The sequence below is a fragment of the Helianthus annuus genome, chromosome 7 (assembly GCF_002127325.2).
Source record: "Helianthus annuus cultivar XRQ/B chromosome 7, HanXRQr2.0-SUNRISE, whole genome shotgun sequence".
In the NCBI taxonomy this organism is placed as follows: Eukaryota; Viridiplantae; Streptophyta; class Magnoliopsida; order Asterales; family Asteraceae; genus Helianthus; species Helianthus annuus.
This window is the reverse complement of record NC_035439.2, coordinates 144,252,192-144,271,816: the sequence shown is the minus strand read 5'-3', so window position 1 is coordinate 144,271,816 and position 19,625 is coordinate 144,252,192. Positions and strand designations below refer to the sequence as shown.

Genomic DNA, 19,625 nt, shown 5'->3' with positions numbered 1-19,625 from the left:
GGACTTTTGGTCTTGTTTTCGTTATTATTTCATGCAAGAAATTGGTAACAATTTAATTAGTTGATCAAAAAGTTAGGAAACTGGTGATAATATATTGAAAGAAAATTTTGAAACTTTAAGAGTTTCTTGAGTTCTTTAAAATGGTTGAAGAAGAAAGTAATCAAACTTTGGGATTTCTAAGTGTTCTTATGGCTGCATTAAGAGATCAAATTCATACCTGCACATATATAGAGCATTATCTCCTCTCCTTTTTTTAATTAATCATGCATAGTCTAATAATACTATTTAATGTTATTTTAAATTCTGGAATATCATTTTACCATGATTTGTTCAGCATTCATAATATCTTAAAAGGATTCGAGTTAAGATGGATAATTTTTAGGGCATATATTCGGACGGAACCACCTAAAGTTAATAGATTTCATGATCAATTGTAATTATTTTCTTGTTTTTTTTTTCTGGTAAATATATTTTTGTTTTTTCTCTAGTAATAGAAATTAAAAAAATAAAAAAACCTTTTTTATGGTCTTTGATCATCCAGTGGGCTTAGAGTTAAAAGTCAGATTGTAGCCCAACTCAGCCCAGACATGGCATAGAGTTACGTTACGTACACTCGATCAGCTATCTTTTTAGCTTATTAGTTTTTGTAAAACAATATTTAAATCCAAGTTTGAAATTGTTCAAATAATAATGATTTAATTATACAAATGGTCCCTAAATGATTTGGGAAAAGTTGTGAAATTTATGTATTCATTATGTAACATATTTGGGTGCTAACGCTAACTTTCGTTAACAAATCTATTAACTTCATGTAAAATTTCATTGATAACATGTTTGGGTTTATACACCAGATTCAATTTTTTTAGACAACAACACACACCCTCCGTCCCTCCCTAATTCTACACCACCTAAATACACATAATAAGGTTTGAAAATGGGAATCCATTAATGTGATTGGGCCAAAGGCCCTTTGGCCAACAAATTCAACTGCATGCAGTTTCATTATGGTAGTGGTGGGGAGATGTTGTTTACCTCTTTACAGGGTAATTACATGCATAGGTTTATGTAAAGTGGTAACGTCACAAGCGATTAAATTACATAAAACTAAGAATCCCAATTCTAAAGGTTTGTTGTCCGTCTACTTGCTATCTTTATGTAATTTGACATGTTGATTGGAATGAAACAATTCTAAAGGTTTAACAAATCAAAAGAAGAATTCCATAAAATACACATAATTGACTTTATCTTCATCAGTGATCTATGGATTTAAGACTTTTGTCTAAACTTATTCAAGCTAGAAAAGAAAAAGAGATGCTTGGTGAAGATTAGGTTGATAAACGATTCTCTTGGTCCCGTCTGAAATGATGAATGGTCAAGAAACCCGAATTCGGAAACTGAAGTTCGAGAGATGGTGGGCTGCATTTCAGAATAAGACACCATACAACAAAAGATGGTTTTGATTGTTGGGAATGGAAGTGAGATCTAACATATGACTTTATTGTCCATTAGATCAAACTGTTGATTGAGAAACACATGTTTCTTGTGATAGTTTGTTATACCATGGGATGATATGGACACCCAAAAAACATAATTTATTTTCATGGTGAGCTAGAATGGATAATATATAATACAAACCAAGGTGGCTTTGGCACAAAGAAACATGTAATTCCCAACTACGATATGTGATCAGGGGACCACCGGCCAGGCCCGATATTTCAAAGGGCACGATATTAAAAAAAAAAACAGATGTGTATATGTAAAATTAACTTTTTTAATAGGGCATACCCGTATAAACACCAACATAGGCCCACTTAGAAAACTATTCTTATGGTTTAGATTAGTTACTAGCCCATTGGCATTAGGTTTAGACAGTGCGCTCAATACCCAATTTCGTTAAGGTCTAAGGGCACATTTTTTCAAGCTCGAACAGAGTACAAAAATTCTCAAGGCCGGCCCTGTATGTGATGTACGTGGAGCTGCACTTGAAATGATAGACCATATGCTCACTTTGCAAGTTAGCTGATAATGTGTGCAATTTGGTGAAAATGTGGTTCAAAATAGATATGAAAATGGAAGATATGTTAAAAGGAAGGCTACACTTTAAAGATAAAAGCACACGGTTCCAAGATGTACAAGAAAAAGAATCAAAGCATTATCATTGTGACATTATGGTTCTTATGGAGAGCTGGAAATGATAGATTGTTCAACAACCTAAGGAAGAACCCGACAAAGATTTTAGAGAGTATAGCAAATTCATTCACTTAGATTAAAACCTAGGGGAAAGTTAACTCTCTAGATTGAAAAGATTGGTGAAATTTTAATCTTGGGTTGTAAATTGTAGTATTTAACATAATCTAGCGACTTGCTAGTTTGGTGTGTTCTTTAATAAACTTTCCCTTTACTATCTTACCCCCTTGATAGCATACGAAGAAGGGAGGTGGAGACGTGGAGTTGTAGAAGAAGAGAGGGAAGAGGAGAGGGTTCTATTTTTAAACCAACTTATATAAACTATACATTTGGTTTGTGAAATAGTATAAATGTCATTTTGAAAAAGTTAATAGATGTAAAAGTTATAAATACATGTGTAAAGATTATTGCTAGAGCCCAAAAATGTTATAAAATGACAACCATGAATCTCAAACATATAACTTCTTACAATTATATCAAAATATTTATTTAATAAAAAATCACGTAAACTATTTACATAATTAACTCATAATTTAGTTATCCCCATATTACCCATAGCGTTTCCCAAAGAAGTATCTTAGGTCCATGTGGTATAGTTGTAAAGACGAGATATATGATTGCAAGGTTTACATAATAAGGGTATGTTTCTGTCTCGTATCAGAATGAATAAAAGTTTATTAGTGCATAATGTTGCGAGATAAATGATTGCAAATACCTTTTTGTGTTTTATTTATTGAACTTCATAAATAACGCAATTGTGTTAAATGTTACCACTAAAACAAAAGTAATACAATAATAGTTTCATTATATCATCAAAAGGATTTTGATTTTCTTGTTTTTTAATATACATTGAAATACTTTCGTCTAACTTTATCCTCTTTCGTTTTGGCCAAGTTATACATTTAATTTATCAATTAGAGCCGTTGAAAAAATTACAAGACTATAAACTTGAGTGCCTATGGCTATGGCTATCAACAAGTCGAAAATGCAACTACTTAGCACACAACAAGCATGAAAATCAGGTAAACTTATGAAAGTTTAGGTTAATGGTATGAAGTCAAGTTAGTAGAAGAATATATATATAACGAGCACTTATCTTACTTAGCTTGCATATCTAAATCCAAAAGGGTACACTTGTTTATGAACGTACATGAATTCAAGCATACATAGCACATTAACACTTGGGCGTTAGTGCAAACTTAATTATAGGGTTTTTGGTCTAAGATTTATATATATCTTGAATACCAATTGGGTCTTCTAGTTGCGGTTCTTGCAAGCTAGAAACATTAACAAGATTCAAGAAACTAGAGCAAACCGGATGCGCATGATCAATTGATCAGTCTTGATGATCATTGTTTTCGCTCCAGTTTTCGATCGCATGTAAGATTGTTTGTTTCACAATATGGGCGTCTATGCTTTCTCCGGTTTGTTCATTCTGCAAGAACCGATCGCCTTCTTAGTTAGTTCAACACAAACACCGATTTAATCGAGTTAAAGATCATGGAAAACATGTGCTATTTTAAGCAAGTACAACCCTTGTCTAGGGATTTATTGACTAAATTTCATGACTATATAAGCAAGTTTTTACTTGGTTATTTATTATCATGCTAGACTCCAAAGAACTTTATAACACTCAATGTATTAAGCATTTAAATTGGTATAAGAACATTTATGAAACTTATCAATAAGTGTTAAAGATTCAAGCTCATGCATGAAAAATCAACAAATTTGCATGCATTAACCCTCAAGAAATCAAAATTAATTTCTATTTAATTATTTAATTACCTTTTTTAAAGAACTAAAGGGTAATAGCATAATTAGATGCATGTAATATTTTGTTCTTATGAAGATTTCCTTTTTGTTTTTGTGTATATTTGAAGGGCAATCAAGTCCATAAGTTAAGAGTACCTGAACTCCAAGTGCTTCTAGATGAAAGCTGCCTGTACAAGAAACCCTAGCTTCCAACACATTAAGACTTAGTTCCTCAAAAACATTCAATACAAAAACTAGTAGACCTGGGCAGCTCCTTTCTGAGTACAAAATTACTTGTATACCCTTTTCTACAGCTTCAACTGTTACCTGAAATATATATCACACACCCAACATGATTAAACATATACAAATAAGAAGAACCGACCGAGAACTTAATTTCAATTTGATTACAATCAGGGGCGGACTTAGAAGGTTATTAGGGGTAGCACAGGCTACCCCTCAACCCCGTCTCCGTAGTGTAAAAATACACCTTAACTCCGTTTTCGTAGTGTAAAAATACCCCTCAACTTCGTCTCCGTTATACACAGGATACCCTTGGTCTAAAAAATAAAAAAAAAATGGGATACCCCAAAATTTTTGGGCTAGTTCCGCCACTGACTACAATGTTACACTTGTGGGGGGGGGGGGGGTATCATGAAAATGAAACTTGTGACATAAGGATACTGATAGAGTGATCGATAGGGATACCATTAGTTAAAAGATAAACTTGATTAAATATCTATATGTATGTGTATGTATGTAGATATATTTATATACACACATACCACTGGCCATGAATTCTGGTAGCTTGAACTTTGTCCACTTGCTATCTCATGATTTAGTATTTCTACTTTTTGTTTGAGCTCTTGGATATACTTGGACGCGTCTAGGATGATCGACGAATCGTTCGTCTGCAACAAGTATTCGTATAATGATAAATAACACCACATGGAACTAAAGAGAGATAATTCAAGAAATAAACTTCATCAAAAGGTAATAAAGAAAATGGATCAAGAAAGTCTTAATTCCAATCTGTGCATATGATTGAAGCATATGAAATTAAGCCAATGAAAGAAATCAATCAGAGAATTACTGCATGAGAGTTAGTGATAGATCGAAGGAGTTGCAGCTTCTCATGCAGTACATGATCTTTCTTGTGCTTTCTTGAGACCATGTTGTGCAGTTGCTTCTTTGAATATGAATCCTTCTGCAACCTCTGAAGCTTATATGGAGAAGGTGAGCTCTCAAATCAATAATCAAAGGCTTGTTTGCTACTGATCAGTACTCACATGACTCCCTTTGTACCAATATACCAAACACTCCCTAAAAAATAAACTATTATTATGCTTTATCCTTCAAATTATTAAAGACTTCTATACCTTTTTATTTGGCTAGTTTTACCAAAAAGCCCATTAGGGTTTTCGGTTTAACATCATCAGGAAAACACATTTTATGTTGTAGATGAATGGATTAGTTTCACTTTCATGGGGTCTTTAAGGATATAAAAACGATATATAAAATTTGTTGACCTAATAACATCAATATATATATAGGAGATGGTTCAAATAAAAACCACTTTTATTGTGAAAACTCGAAAACTAACTAAAAAAGCCTAAAAAAAACCTAAAAAAACATACAAAAATTTTTTTTTTTTTTTTTTTACAATTTTTTTTAGAAAAATCGCTACTTTTTATATATGGAAAAAAAATTCAAAAAAAAAAAAAATTTTTTTGGTTGTACTGCACATGTGCACTAATACGGAAAGCCTAAACCACTTAACCCACCCCCCACCGACACCCCCCAAAAACCTAAACCCCCCACCCCCCCCCCCAAACCTAAATTCACCCTCCCACCAAAAGCCTACCCCCCCCCCCAAAACCTAAACCCCCCCACCCCCCACCCTCCCGAAAACCTAAAACTAAACCCTAAACATAAACCCGAAACTACCCCTACTTCATTAAAAGTCTTCCCTCCCTCCTTTTTAGTGGGTTTTAGTTAGTTTTCTAGTTTTCACAATAACTAGTGGTTTTCATTTGAACCTTCCCCTATATATATATATATATAGGGTAAGGTTCATGCGAGAACCACCTTTATTGCGAGAACCGCGAGAACCAATGTGAACACAAGCTAAAATAGCTAAAAAAACCTAAAAAAACCCTAAAAAAAACCTAACCCCCACCCCCCACCCCCCAAAAACCTAAACCCCCCACCCCCCCCCCCCAAAAAAAAGACCTAACCCCCCCCCAAAAAAACCTAACCCCCCCCCCTCCCAAGCTAAATGCTAAAAACTAAAACCCTCAAAAAACCTAAAAAAAAACCTAAAAAAAAACCTAACCCCCACCCCCCCCACCCCCCAAAAACCTAAACCCCCCACCCCCCCCCCCCCCCCAAAAAAAAAACCTAACCCCCCTCCCCCAAAAAAAACCTAACCCCCCCCCCCCCAAGCTAAATGCTAAAAACTAAAACCCTCAAAAAACCTAAAAAAAACCTAACCCCCCCCCACCCCCCCACCCCCCCCCCCCCAAAACCTAAACCCCCCTCCCCCACCACCCAAAAACCTAAACCCCCCCACCCCCCCCCCACCCCCCCAAGCTAAAATGCTAAAAACTAAACCCCCAAAAAACCTAAAAAATCTAAAAAAATCAAAAAAAAATCAAAAAAAAATCTAAAATTTTTTTTTTTATTTTTTTACTATTTTTTATGTTCAAATCGCTACTTTTGTAGCCAAAAAAAAAAAAAAATTTTTTTTTTTTTTTAAAAAAAAAATTTAAAAAAAAAAAAAAATTTTTTTTTTTTTTTGGATACTAAAAGTAGCGATTTTTATATAAAAAATAGTAAAAAAATAAAAAAAAAAATTTTTGGGTGTTTTTTAGATTTTTTTAGCTATTACTGTTTGTGTTCACACTGGTTCTCGCGGTTCTCGCAATAAAGGGTGGTTCCTAACGGATCTTTGTCCTATATATATATATATATATATATATATATATATATATATATATATATATATATATATATATATTGCCTTTATCTAAAGAAATCACATCAATAAAGAGCTCCACGACATTAGAGTTGCAAATTGTTTCTCGACCCTTACGTTAGACTGACAAATCAATATACGCCGTATAATAAGTTCTTTTGGTGGTTGAGAAAATGTCTAAATATGACATGCATTTTACCACAGTCTTCATATACATATGTGGGTAATATGACATGCATTTTACCACATCTTCATATACATACCGCGTGGATAGGTGAGATTCTAGAGTGAACACTAGTGTATATGTGAACTGAGTAACCAAATCCTAACCATTGATTTAAATCATCAAATCATAAAATACACTAGTGTATTTTCATCATCAAATACTGGTCATTGATTTACACTTGTGTATACACTTGTGCATTGATAATCAAGGGCTAGGATTAGTCCACTAGTGTTCACTATCAAAGAGGTTGTTCATAAATGAACCTAACCCTATCTGGGTATACGAATTGTATGAACCATTCAAAATGATAATAACGACATCAAGGGTTATCTTTTATGCTTAATTAATATATATGTTTAGTTAACTATTTAATTCTATAGTTGTTGCAAGACATGTGTATACACATATAGATTTCATAAAGTTTTAAAGATTACTAAAAATGCAAATATTTTGTATCCAATTGAAAACAACTATTATGTACCTACATCATTTTGTCGATGATAGACAGTCATTGATTTGTCTATGAACAGTGGCGGAGCTTGAAAAAATATATAAGGGGCCAAACTCAAGAAAATCAGGGTGGGAATTTTTACATATATATAATTTTCGAACAAAATACGCGTAAATTTACACTACTGAGAAAAAACACGGGAAGGGGGCACCCCTGGCTCCTTAAAAGCATCGCCCAAGTCTATGAACAACCTTAGGTGACCCATCGTTGACATGCATTCGGGATCCATCGGTAAAGATTCGTCTATAATTCGTTACTAAAGTCAGTGTGTGATCTGTCAGTGAGGTATGGTGTAGGTTGTCGCTGGTGAAGGATGGTGATCCTAAAGTGTTCTCGCTTACGACCTAACTTCAGTTACCACATACTTTAACCGACAGTTGATACGTTGATCGACGGATTAGCCACGGATATGTCTATCAATAATAATCAAAATGAAAACAAATATTTATTTTACAGTGTTTATCATATAGGTGTTGATCACATCTTTATGTGTGTGTATATTGATCTGATTATTTAGTAAAGATATTTGGTTTATAGAATTGAGTGATGAGGGTATATTAGTAAAATAAAGGATATGGGAGACTAGACAATGCTAACACGGGAGGACTGACGGGGAAGAATCATAAGCTCGTGATTCTTGTTTGGAATTGAAGGGTAAAAATGTATATCACCTATTATACGTATAAACAATCGTATATTATATATTCAAATACACGTACCTTATGTTCAAGGTAATGATATAATATTTTATGATAGTACATATAATAATTGTACACGAGTAAATTTCATACATATAATAATTGTGCCCATACATAGAACAAAAATCATTAAGCTTTCAAAATATAATGTTCTTCAAGATTGTCGAAAGAGACACTTCAAAGTCTCTAAAGTTAACAAAACGAAGCACCATTCGAACCCTATTCCACAGGGATTAACGATGAAGGAAATAATCTGTATAAGTATATAACCTATATATAGTTGGACATAGATTTGAGCATTTCGATCTGATCTCAAGCCTACGTAATGAAGTCTCAGTGATTAGTCAGTCATAACTCGACCTTAACCTAATATAGTCGAGTTGAGCGCAACTGCGCAAGTTTGCCTCTCTTGAACCCCTAACGAAAGTTACCAACACAACATTACCAAAACCGAGTCATCGATCTAGCATCTTAGGTGATTGTATAATCCGTCTGCCTCTCTAATCAAAAACCCTAAACTATATTGATTTCCACTAGTGTCTAATATTTGTTACAGGTTCTAATTCAACGCCTCAAGTCCATAAGGTTTTTAGTGTTATTAGGACTAATGTGTTAAGTCATACATGTGTATATATAATGGATGCATGATTTTATTTTAATGGGTTCCTTTTGATAAATTCTCTTTAATTCTCACTAATTTTTTTTAATTCTACAAATTTTCACTAATTTTTTCTGTTTTTTTCAAACGCACTAGGTTCCTGGGAACCCACAAATATGAGTTGGATCCGCCTGTGTATAACGTTGATGTTGTAGTACATGAATTTTATAATTTTATTAGTATAATTTGTAACAAATAAATAGTGAAATAAACCATGAGGGGATATATAGTGAGATATCGATGGGTCCAAATGATTCTCACGGGAATTTGGAGTCTCTACCTCAAAACAGCCGTCAATCTTTTGTCATCACGTGCCATCCCGCGCTTATTTCTCATCATATATGTATTGAACTCTTTTTTTTCATTAAGAGAAAAAAGGAAAAAAACTATATTTTTTGTTTAATATATGTAGCACAATAATTATAAAAAAACAAATAAGACTAGACAATATAATAGTAAGATTAACATAGTACAACTACAACAAGTTATAACAATATAAACAAAATTAAAATTTGTTTATTAGAATAAGATCGCTATAAGGGTGTACGGGGCACCCTTCGGGGACCCCATCGGTGACCCAAAACCCCTATTAGGGGGGTGCTGCCAACCTTTAGGTAAGTTAGAGAGAGGGAGTGAAATGGGTGAGTGGTTGCCGAAGAGAGGGGAGGAGAGAGGGTGAGTTTGACCAATCAAAAATTTTCTTTTTTTTTTTTTTTTTTTAAACCAACTCCCCTAATAGGTGAGTGCCGCCATCAAAAAGAGGTATTAGGGGAGTGTTAGAGGGGAGTTGACGTGGCTTATTCTGGTTGGTTGTGTGTAAGAGGGGGGACTCACCTAAGAGGTGAGCACCCCTTACACCCTAAGTTAATATTTTATTTTTGGGAATGTGCCATCTTATAGTAACTAATTCTCTCCATTATTTTGTTAAAGTCAATAAAAAATATTTCAAACAAAGACACTCTAAGCTTTAATATTGTTTATTATTTTTCTTGAACGGCAAGATAATATATTATAGTTATAACTAATTAAAAACAAAACAAATAGCAAGTGAATGAATCCAAAACTTTAATGAAAATATCAAAGTTAAACCACATATTAATTTCAATCTATCGAGTTGAAACTAGTTTCACTCTTTAACCACTTGTACAAGTTCGTTTTAATTTCTTCTGTAATTTTCTCTGGCTCCTTCTTGGTGTTATTGAAAACCTAATCATTTCTAGTTTTCCAAAGTATCCAAAACATAACAAGATGATATTTTGCATCATTTTCTTGTACAACTTACTTCCTTCTGTGATTTCCTTGAACTCAAGCCAGTTTTTTTACGGTTTTACCTAATGTACAATATCCAACACAATTCTGCACCGATCCACAATAGTTGAACACTGTAGTCGGTAAATAAATAGTCATAGTACACACCATAGTAGGTGAGTAAATAACTTGTCTTATAGTGTGACGTCTTTTATAAATGCTAAAATTAAATGACCTAAATGGAACAAATGTGAACTTTGGTTACTATATTTTGTAATTATTATTATTATTATTATTATTATTATTATTATTATTATTATTATTATTATTATTATTATTATTATTATTATTATTATTATTGTTGTTGTTGTTGTTGTTGTTGTTGTTGTTGTTGTTGTTTTTGAGTTTTACATAAAATAAGAGGTAATTATAAAGTGAAAGGGCAATAAATATTATTCAAGTTTTATAATTGTTTCATTTTAGTCATTTCTTTTAAACAGTTATGAAAAACTTTGTAATAATATTGCAGTGTTGAAACTTGATTGATTTTTATAACTAAGAAGAATATGTGAGAGACTTTATATAATGGACATCGTATTTGTAATAATATAGCAATTTTGAAACTTGATTGATTTTTATAATTAAAAAAATGTGAGACTTTATATAATGGACATTGTAGTTTTTGTTACTTTTTTTAAACGTTCAACAAAGTCCGGTCACTTGAGTATATTTATTGGCAAAAGATCGTTTACGTTCACGATCACAGATGACGCTGGTGACCCATCCCGTCGTCATTTCCGGAAGAAATCCGCCGTCCGAAAGTGGCTCTCAGTATATTTAAACAAAAAGTTGTATATAAGTTTATGTATTATTAATGACTAATTATATATTATAAATAAGCAACAAGTTTTAGCTTAGGGTGCTTGTATCCTTGGCTTTGGGTGTGTTTCAAAAAAAAAGATTATGTCCACAAATTATATTTTTTATTGCAATCCACATAAATAAACTAAATTAGTATTTAGGTGATATCTAAGGTTTTGTTATTTTATAATTATAAGAAAATTTTAAAATACTTTTTCCAGACTATTTATTAGCACTTTTTCAAGATAAATGGTAAAACTATCTTCGATTTCATTAAAGGGGATTTGGGGGATGGGAAGAACATTAGATTCTGGTTAGACAATTGGATAGGGGATGCTCCTTTGAGGTCTAAATGGCCCTCTTTATTTGAGCTTGAGTCTGATAAAAACTGTTGGGTTTGTGATCGTGTTCCGGCTATGGACGGGTCAACTGTTTTGCTGTGGAACTGGTCGGCTCAGCCAAGTTCCCCGACTGCTTTGGCTGAGTTGGAGGATGCATCGAGTGTTTTAGCTGATGTTAGGTTCTCGGAGGCTAGCGATAGATGGGTCTGGTCCTTGGCGGCGAACAGGAGGTTCTCTGCGGCTTCGATCAAAGCGCTGGCAGCGAAAGAAAGTGCTCTGGAAGGTCTGCAGCCTTTCGGTAAGTGTTCGTGGGTGCCCGAAAAATGTAATATCTTCGTGTGGAGATCTCTTCTTGACCGGATACCAACTAGACAAGCTCTTGCTCGGCGTAACATTCGCATTGATTCGGTTTTTTGTGTCCTTTGTGGGGATTCGGTTGAATCAGTTGATCATCTGTTTTCGGGTTGTGAGATGTCATTGAGGGTTTGGAATCGGTTATGTGAGTGGGCTAACATCCCTCACATCTTTGCGTTTTCTTTCGGTGATCTGGTGGAGCACTATAAGTTTTGTCCAGGAAACAAGGAGTATAAAGAGGTGGTTAGGGGACTCATTATTGTGGCATGTTGGTGCATCTGGAATGCAAGGAACGCGAAGTTTTTTTCTAGCAAGGAAACCAGCTGGGAAAAGATTTTCGGGGAGGTTAGGTCTCTTGGATTTTTTTGGTTAAAAAATAGATCAAAGCATCGTAATATTGTTTGGGTAGAGTGGTGTAAATCTCCGTTGTATATGGTATAGTTTTTGGGTGCGGTTCTGGGTCGTTTTTTGGCCAGGCTGCCTGTGAATAAATTTACGTTTCAAAAAAAAAAATTTATTAGCACTTTTTTGTGTAGTGGAATAATTAGTTTTCTAGATTTTAGAATTTCTAGAAGGTTTATGCGATGTTGAAGAAAACAATATTAATTTTTTTTTTGATATAAGCATTTTTGTTATTAACTGAAACAATATTAATTGAAAGTATGTATTTTTTTAACTATAAAACAATTGGAATTTTATTTGATTCTAAAGTAATAAGATGATTGCTGCAATTTTACATTTATATACTATTATTTTGCAACAAATTTGTGCATATATGAGTTGTACATGCTGCTTTAGTGGTTTTTTGTTATGATGCCACCACACGTGTTTATTTTATGTATGTTTTGGATTGGTCTACGTTTCGACGTAAATTTTGTTTGGAAACAAATCGGGTCAAATATAATATATTTTCATTCAACGGCATCAATTCGGATTGCTCTATGTTTCAACGTAAATTTAGTTCGGATACGAGTCGGGTTGATTGCAGTCTATAATTTATCATGTCGCGTACGGCGCCGCCGCAACGCGCGGCATGTAAAAAACTAGTTAATATTAAATATGTCTCCAACATCAATACACTAAATTTTTATATTTCTGACAAAGGTTAACGAAAGTTTTTGAAGCAACAAATATCTACCTTCATTTCCGTGCAAAAATCGTTTCTTTTGGGAGAAAATATAAAATGCGTTTCTTGCAAATTCTGTATGGAAAATCAGGAATTGGAATCCAGCCTGATTTTGATGGCAAACCGAACACTCAAAACATTGGAAACGGATAATAGGCAAGATATTTGAATACCCTGCCTTTAGTCGGGTGTTTCGGTTTTGTTTTTATTCATTTTCGGTTTTGATATCAAGTACCAGCCCTATAGCAGTACCGAAACAATACTGACCCATCATTTTTATTGTTTTAATAGACGTAAAACATTTATCCGTATTTTTTTGAACATTTCATGACTTTAAATTGTTTTATTTTCATTTCATTTAGATGAGGAAAATTTTATGTAATTAAACCTAATAACATTGTAAATAGATATTTTTTACTATTATATATGTATGCGTTCATAGTAAAGCCAACCCACAAATATTACTTCTTGCTAGGTTAGAAACTCATGTATTACATTTGTGGGTTGAGATCCTGTACAAACAGTGCTAATTATAAGAACCGTAAGAACAGATCTGAACCATTGATAATTTAAATCAAGGGTTGATATTGATTATAAATAAAACCCTTATAATTAAAAATTACTACTAACAAATTAGGGGTAATTTTGTAAAATTGCTAGTCATTTGACTATTTTCCATTAAATACAAATTCCACCAAGGTTTTTTAAACTAAAATAACTTTTATATATTTCATTATTTTTTTTAAAAAAATATACCATAAAATCAAGTATTTTTTTATCTTTAATATGTGTACCATATTGCTATACCTTTTTTGTATTTATAAAAGTGATTTTTAAAAAAGTTAACAAAAGATGTTTTATAATTGTGCTGATAACGTGCTGATTATGTGTTAATTACAAAATAATACAAACAAACATCAAAAGTAGATATAATCAGCACATCTGGTGTGCTAATAATGGAGAACAATTGAGGATGTTGTGCTAATGTCGTTTATGTTGAAAATGGAGAACGATTGAGGACGATGTGCTAATAATGAAGAACGATTAAGGATGTTATGCTAATTATATAGTGTTGTGCTGATTATATTTTTTGTAATTATTTTTAATTAGCTATTATTAAATATGGTCAAAAGGTCTAAATTACCCCTAAACTAATTTTTTATTGATGGACACTTGTCAATTATGTGTTGGTTCTTACGGTTCTTACAAACTTAAGTGTTTGTATTTGATCCCATTCCTTACATTTGTTAAATAATGATAATACTAAATAGTTTGTAGAGGCTCTTGCCTCTTAGTGGAAGAGTGGAAGGCTTGGGTTCAATCTCGAGCAAAGAGTAGATTAGAATTAATATAGTGTAATTTAGGAGTAAGTAATATTTGTCTTTCAAAAAGAAAATAGTTAAATAGTAAATATCTAAAAATTATAAAATGATATTTTAGGATAAGATATATTTATTAAAATAAGAAATATAATACGAAAGGTTAAATACGAGAAGTAGGAAAAGAATATTGCGCTTACAAAATTGTGATACGTGTCGAAAGCAGTTACTTATATATTAGGTGTATAGATATAGATTAAACAAAGAAAAAAGCCACTAATCAATCACATTTATCCAAAAGTACTTTCTAGTGGCCCATAAATCTTTTTAGTTTCTTAGGAAAAACACTATTTGTGGCTTAACTGTACCCTATATACACATACACACATATATATAATCTTAATTGTCCTTGGATAGTCGAAGTGCGTAATTATATAATGTCGAAGTTATCAATCCAAACACATTCATAAGTCGTTTATGATACAAAATAAATACTTTATTTTGTATTTAAGTCCGTCTTAAAAAAAATCATACCGGAATGTCGATAAAAGGTTAAACTTAATTAAAAGTTGACGAACATAAGTTATAAGTTATTAAGGAAAAAATCAAATCAAATAAAAGTTATATGGTTAAATGTGTATTATTACGATATAAGTGATTGAATTAAATGTAAAAAGACTGTATTCATACCATAAGTAATTGAATTAAATGTAAAAAAAAACTGTATTCATATCATAAGTAAAAAAATTCCAATAAAAGAAATTTCATAAATATACCCAAACGAAATTTAAAAAAAAATAACAATTAGATATTTAGTATGGGGTAAAACAATGGACGAGAGAACGAAATGAATTATTACTTTATGTTGTTGGTCGGCAGGAAAAGACAAGGAATAAAAGAGGTGGTAACTGGCAGTGAGTGGCGGTGGTGACTGTGGCTGGAGATATAGTGGCGGCAGTGCGAGTGGTTGTGGGTGGCAGGCGGTTGCTGTGAGTAGTGGTGGAGGTGGATGGTGGGACGCTGTTATGAAAGGTGAATGAGGAAATGAAATGAAAAAAATAAGAGGTGAATTTAAGGCCTTAATAGGAATTTTACTACTTATCTAATAGTTGATTCAATTTTGCTGACCAATCAAACACCTTTTTTTTCGTCTCCTTACGATCATTCATACATGCCAATCACTACATTTCTACCTTTTAATGGTCCTTCAATTGACCCTTAAAATATTAAAATCGCATACGAATTACGAACAAAAGTACTTTGGAAGTGTCGTTCACAGGTTCAAGAAATATATGGCAATGGGTACCCGACCCATCTGGTGTCTTCTCGGTCAAATTCGTAAAAAAACATTCTCAACGGGCCGTCTTTGCAATTTGGGGTCATCCATTACCAATGGAACAAATGGGTTCCTCGTAAAGTTAACATCTTTGCGTGGCGGATGCATCTTGATCGATTACCAACCAGAACAGAACTGCAGAAAAGAAATATTTTTGTGTCTTCAAACCTATGCCCTCTTTGTGGAGAATTCGAAGAAAGTGTAGAACATCTTTTCACATCATGCTACGTATGTTCGGTCGTCTGGCAAATGATATCACAGTGGTTGTCGATACTCCCATTTTCGCTTTCTCTTTATCAGATTTACTAGAAGTTCATAAACTCACGTTTGGTTCGGATGCAAAAAAAAATTATGGTTAACGCAATCATTCTCACCACATGTTGGTGTGTGTGGAAATGACGGAACGATGTAGTCTTCTCAAGTAGTCGGGTTGACATCTCGAGACTTATGGCAGATATCAAATGCACAAGCTTCCTCTGTATCACAATCAGAGCACAAAAGATCTCGATAGATAGGTCGAATTGGTGCACTTTCAATATTTCCTGATTGTTTCTGTTGTATTATTGTTTTTGTTAGGCGTAGCTTCTCGCTAATTGTCTGTGTTTGTTAATAAAATTTCGCCATTCAAAAAAAATACGAATAAGAGTAAGTGGACGGATTGCATATTAATAAAAAAAACATATGAACCTTAAGCGATCAATGAAAAGATCGAAATAAGAAAAAATAAACAATTTAGTATTAAAATAAAAAAATAGAATAAAGAGAAAAAAGGAAAGGGTTAAAAGTGGGTGAAAAAGGAAAGGAACCTGGTTCTTCTCAAGCCAGATCCCTACCATCATATGAAAAGCAATCACCAAAAAAAGTCAATTACATGTGTTCATGGAAATTAACGTTCCAACCTATGATTTTAGTAAGTATAATAAGAAAAATATATCAATAATATACATGTGTTCATGTAATAAACATACATACACATGTTATATAACAAAACAAACAAGACACAAGATAAGGACGTGTAGATGCATCATGCATATAACAAAACTATGATACTTTTTGAGTGGGTTATTGACTTATTGTGTATAAGATGTTTTTTTTATTGGTTTCCTTACGTGAGATGTTGTTTGAGCAGGTGGATGTTCAATTTTCTTTTTAAATTTCTATAAAACGTACGACTCATAAATTTTCAAATTATTGTCTAATATAACTTTGATCAAATAATTATTTATCTTTCTAATAATTTTTATAAAATTTATAATTCTAATTTCAACTGACAATCAATTATACATACTAATTTCTTAGTTCAGCGCAACAGTAATTCTTATTTTATTATATAATTACCTTTAACGTTTTTGTTACCTATATAACTTTAAGGAGAAAATCATGAGAAAACTACATCTAAATGAGAAAACTAACTAAAAAAGCCTAAAAAAACTAAAAAACATACCAATTTCTTTTTTTTTTTACAATTTTATATAAAAAATCTCTATTTTTTATATATAAAAAAATTCAAAAAAAAATTTGTTGTCCTGCACATGTGCATTATATGTGTACTACACATGTGTACTATATCCGTAATAGTGCACATATGCAATACAACAAAAAAAAATATTTTTTTTTGAAAATTTTTTTCCATGCATAAAAACTAGCGATTTTTTATAAAAATTTGTAAAAAGAAATGGTATGTTTTTTAGACTTTTTAGTTAGTTTTTGGTTTTCTCATTTAAACTGGTTTTCTCATGATCCATCCCCTATATATAGAGAGAGAGAGTGACGTTTCCCATTTTCGTAATTCTAGTAGTATACATTGCGATGTGCATCTATTTATCAACCTTTCAATAAAAATAGAGTTGTGATTAGCTAAACCGATATGGTCTGAACGACAACGATACCGGTATTTGTTCTTAGGATTTTCTCAACGTTCCGACACAAAATTGCTTGAAAACGGACTCTAATGGTCAAATATAAATGATTTCAATCGACATCGCCCGAACAAAATCGGTATTTGTTTTTACAGTTTTCTGGGCATTCCGACATAAATTTCACTGAAAACTAAGTTCTATTCGCAATAGAGTATCATTTTAGTATCATAAGCTATAGATAATGTTGGTACCATACAAAACTGTAACAAATCACACTAATACCGATAACCGATTAGATAATGTGTTTATTTTTTCGATGCAGATATCATATCAAAGATTAAAAGGACTCCCGAAACACAGAAAATCACACTAGTATAGAAACAAATTTGCACACAAACATATAAATACATGATGCATCACGAGATGTTTATGACTGATAAGATACGAATGACTGCGCAAATGCATGGTTATAAAAGTGAATGAAGCAAGCTACATATATTCTTCTTCAGTTGCTTCCAAGTGATATGAATTATCTCTATTCCCCCAGACAAATCAAGTACATACCCCTCCCCCTTGATGCCTCACATGTGTGCATTAATCATTACAAAAATACAATTCTCACCATACAATCACATATAATAAATAGTTGTATACCCCCTTCATCTTCATTTTCTTTTCCTCCCATTTTTTCTTGTTTTTCTTTTCTCCAACAAAATTTAACATTGGTGGGGCATTGAGAATGAATATCTTATCAAAAGAAATAAGTGTAAACCATTTAATTATAATTAATGTTTTTTATGATTAAAAATGTAATGCTTTTTATATAAACATGCGTAAATTTTTCAACATGTTTTTTAAATGTGTATTGTTTCCTATACATATGTAAATTTAATAACCTATACATGACCAATATGTGTATAGGTAACACACATAAATGAATGTAGGGCTGTAAACGAGCCGAGTTGAGCCGAGCTTGACCCAACTCGAGCTCGGCTCGGCTCGAGCTCAATTCGAGCTGGTTCGGCTCGAGCTCGAATTTCAAATCGAGCTGCGATTTGAGGCTCGAGCTCGACTCGATTAAAATTCAAGCTGGCTCGGCTCAGCTCGACCTAGCTCGAACTAGCAAAGAACCGCAAAATTTACTACTTAAAAAACTCTAGAAATGAATCTCTTCATAGACTAAAGGCCATAATTGCAATTTAATTTAATCAAATGGCTAAATATGCAAGTATAAATAGTTAGCTCAGCCCATGGCTTTATAGCCTAGTGGCATCTTGGGGGTGGGATAAGGCTTTGGGACCAATAGGTCCTGGGTTCGATTCCCACAAGGGGGGTTTTTCCCATATTTATTGGGTTTCCTCCTGGATTGGTGTATAGGCATAATGCCTAGTGGAGATGGATATGATCGGGTGGTTCCGCTGGTGGCACGATGATACTCCAGTGGTCCGTCAGTGATCCAAATTTGCCGTTCAAAAAAAAAATAGTTAGCTCACTTTGTACATTGTCTTTACCTTCTTTTATAAGAGAGATACTCCATTGATTTTTGTCTTCTGAGCAATGTGAGACAAAAAAATGAAGGATGTAAACCTTATCAAGCCGGCTCACGAGCTCACCAGCCAAACCAGGCCAAGCTCGAGTTCGGCTCGTTTACAAACCGAGTCGAGCTGGCTCGTTTACAACCGAGCCAATTTCGAGCCGAGCTTTTTTCGAACTTTTTTCGAGCGAGCTGCGAGCCGCGAGTTTTTTGAACATCCCTAAATGAACGTACAATCAAACTCGCATGAAGCCTTAGCAAATCTCCTGTTTATCGTTCTCGGGAATGGACAACATGGTGGTCGCGGTCCCAATCAATCTTGTAGACCACCTCATTGTCAATTATGTCGAATCATTGGTCACTATGCATCATCATGTCCTAGCCTACACATTTATTCTCGTTAAACTCCCAACTCGGATGAAGCCTTAGCAAAGGCGTTCCATGCTCAGTGTCATGTTACCGTCAATTCCACTGATTGGAATGTTGATTTAGGTGTCACTGATCATATGACGCCAACCCTTTAGTCTCTCGACCATGCAGCTCTTTATCAAGTTAACTCACACGTTATTTTTGGCAATGGTAAAACCCTACCAATTACACACACGGGTACCTCCACCTTTTAAAATAATAATTATTCA

The 19,625-nt window shown here is 33.3% G+C and overlaps 2 protein-coding genes across 2 annotated transcripts; one reads left to right on the top strand and one right to left on the bottom strand.

The window, feature by feature from the left end:
* Positions 1-3,263: 3,263 nt before the first annotated feature.
* Positions 3,264-5,292, bottom strand: LOC110869025. The gene is made up of 4 exons (XM_022118318.2): positions 5,033-5,292; positions 4,725-4,850; positions 4,096-4,266; positions 3,264-3,622 (listed from the first exon to the last, which is right to left on the bottom strand). Exons 1-4 carry the CDS (start codon positions 5,111-5,113, stop codon positions 3,524-3,526), a joined length of 477 nt encoding a protein of 158 aa, XP_021974010.1. The 5' UTR covers positions 5,114-5,292; the 3' UTR covers positions 3,264-3,523.
* Positions 5,293-11,534: 6,242 nt separating this feature from the next.
* On the top strand, positions 11,535-12,254 carry LOC110867110. The gene has a single exon (XM_022116246.1). It carries the CDS (start codon positions 11,535-11,537, stop codon positions 12,252-12,254), a length of 720 nt encoding a protein of 239 aa, XP_021971938.1.
* The last annotated feature ends 7,371 nt before the right edge of the window (positions 12,255-19,625 follow it).

Excerpts from the sequence above, each read along its gene's own strand:
- LOC110869025 (XM_022118318.2), bottom strand. The coding sequence starts at position 5,113 with ATGGTCTCAAGAAAGCACAAGAAAGATCATGTACTGCATGAGAAGCTG. Across the intron at positions 4,851-5,032 it reads CTATCACTAACTCTCATGCA|ACGAACGATTCGTCGATCAT; the intron begins GTAATTCTCTGA and ends TACTTGTTGCAG. Across the intron at positions 3,623-4,095 it reads TAGAAGCACTTGGAGTTCAG|AATGAACAAACCGGAGAAAG; the intron begins GTACTCTTAACT and ends CGGTTCTTGCAG.
- LOC110867110 (XM_022116246.1), top strand. The coding sequence starts at position 11,535 with ATGGACGGGTCAACTGTTTTGCTGTGGAACTGGTCGGCTCAGCCAAGT.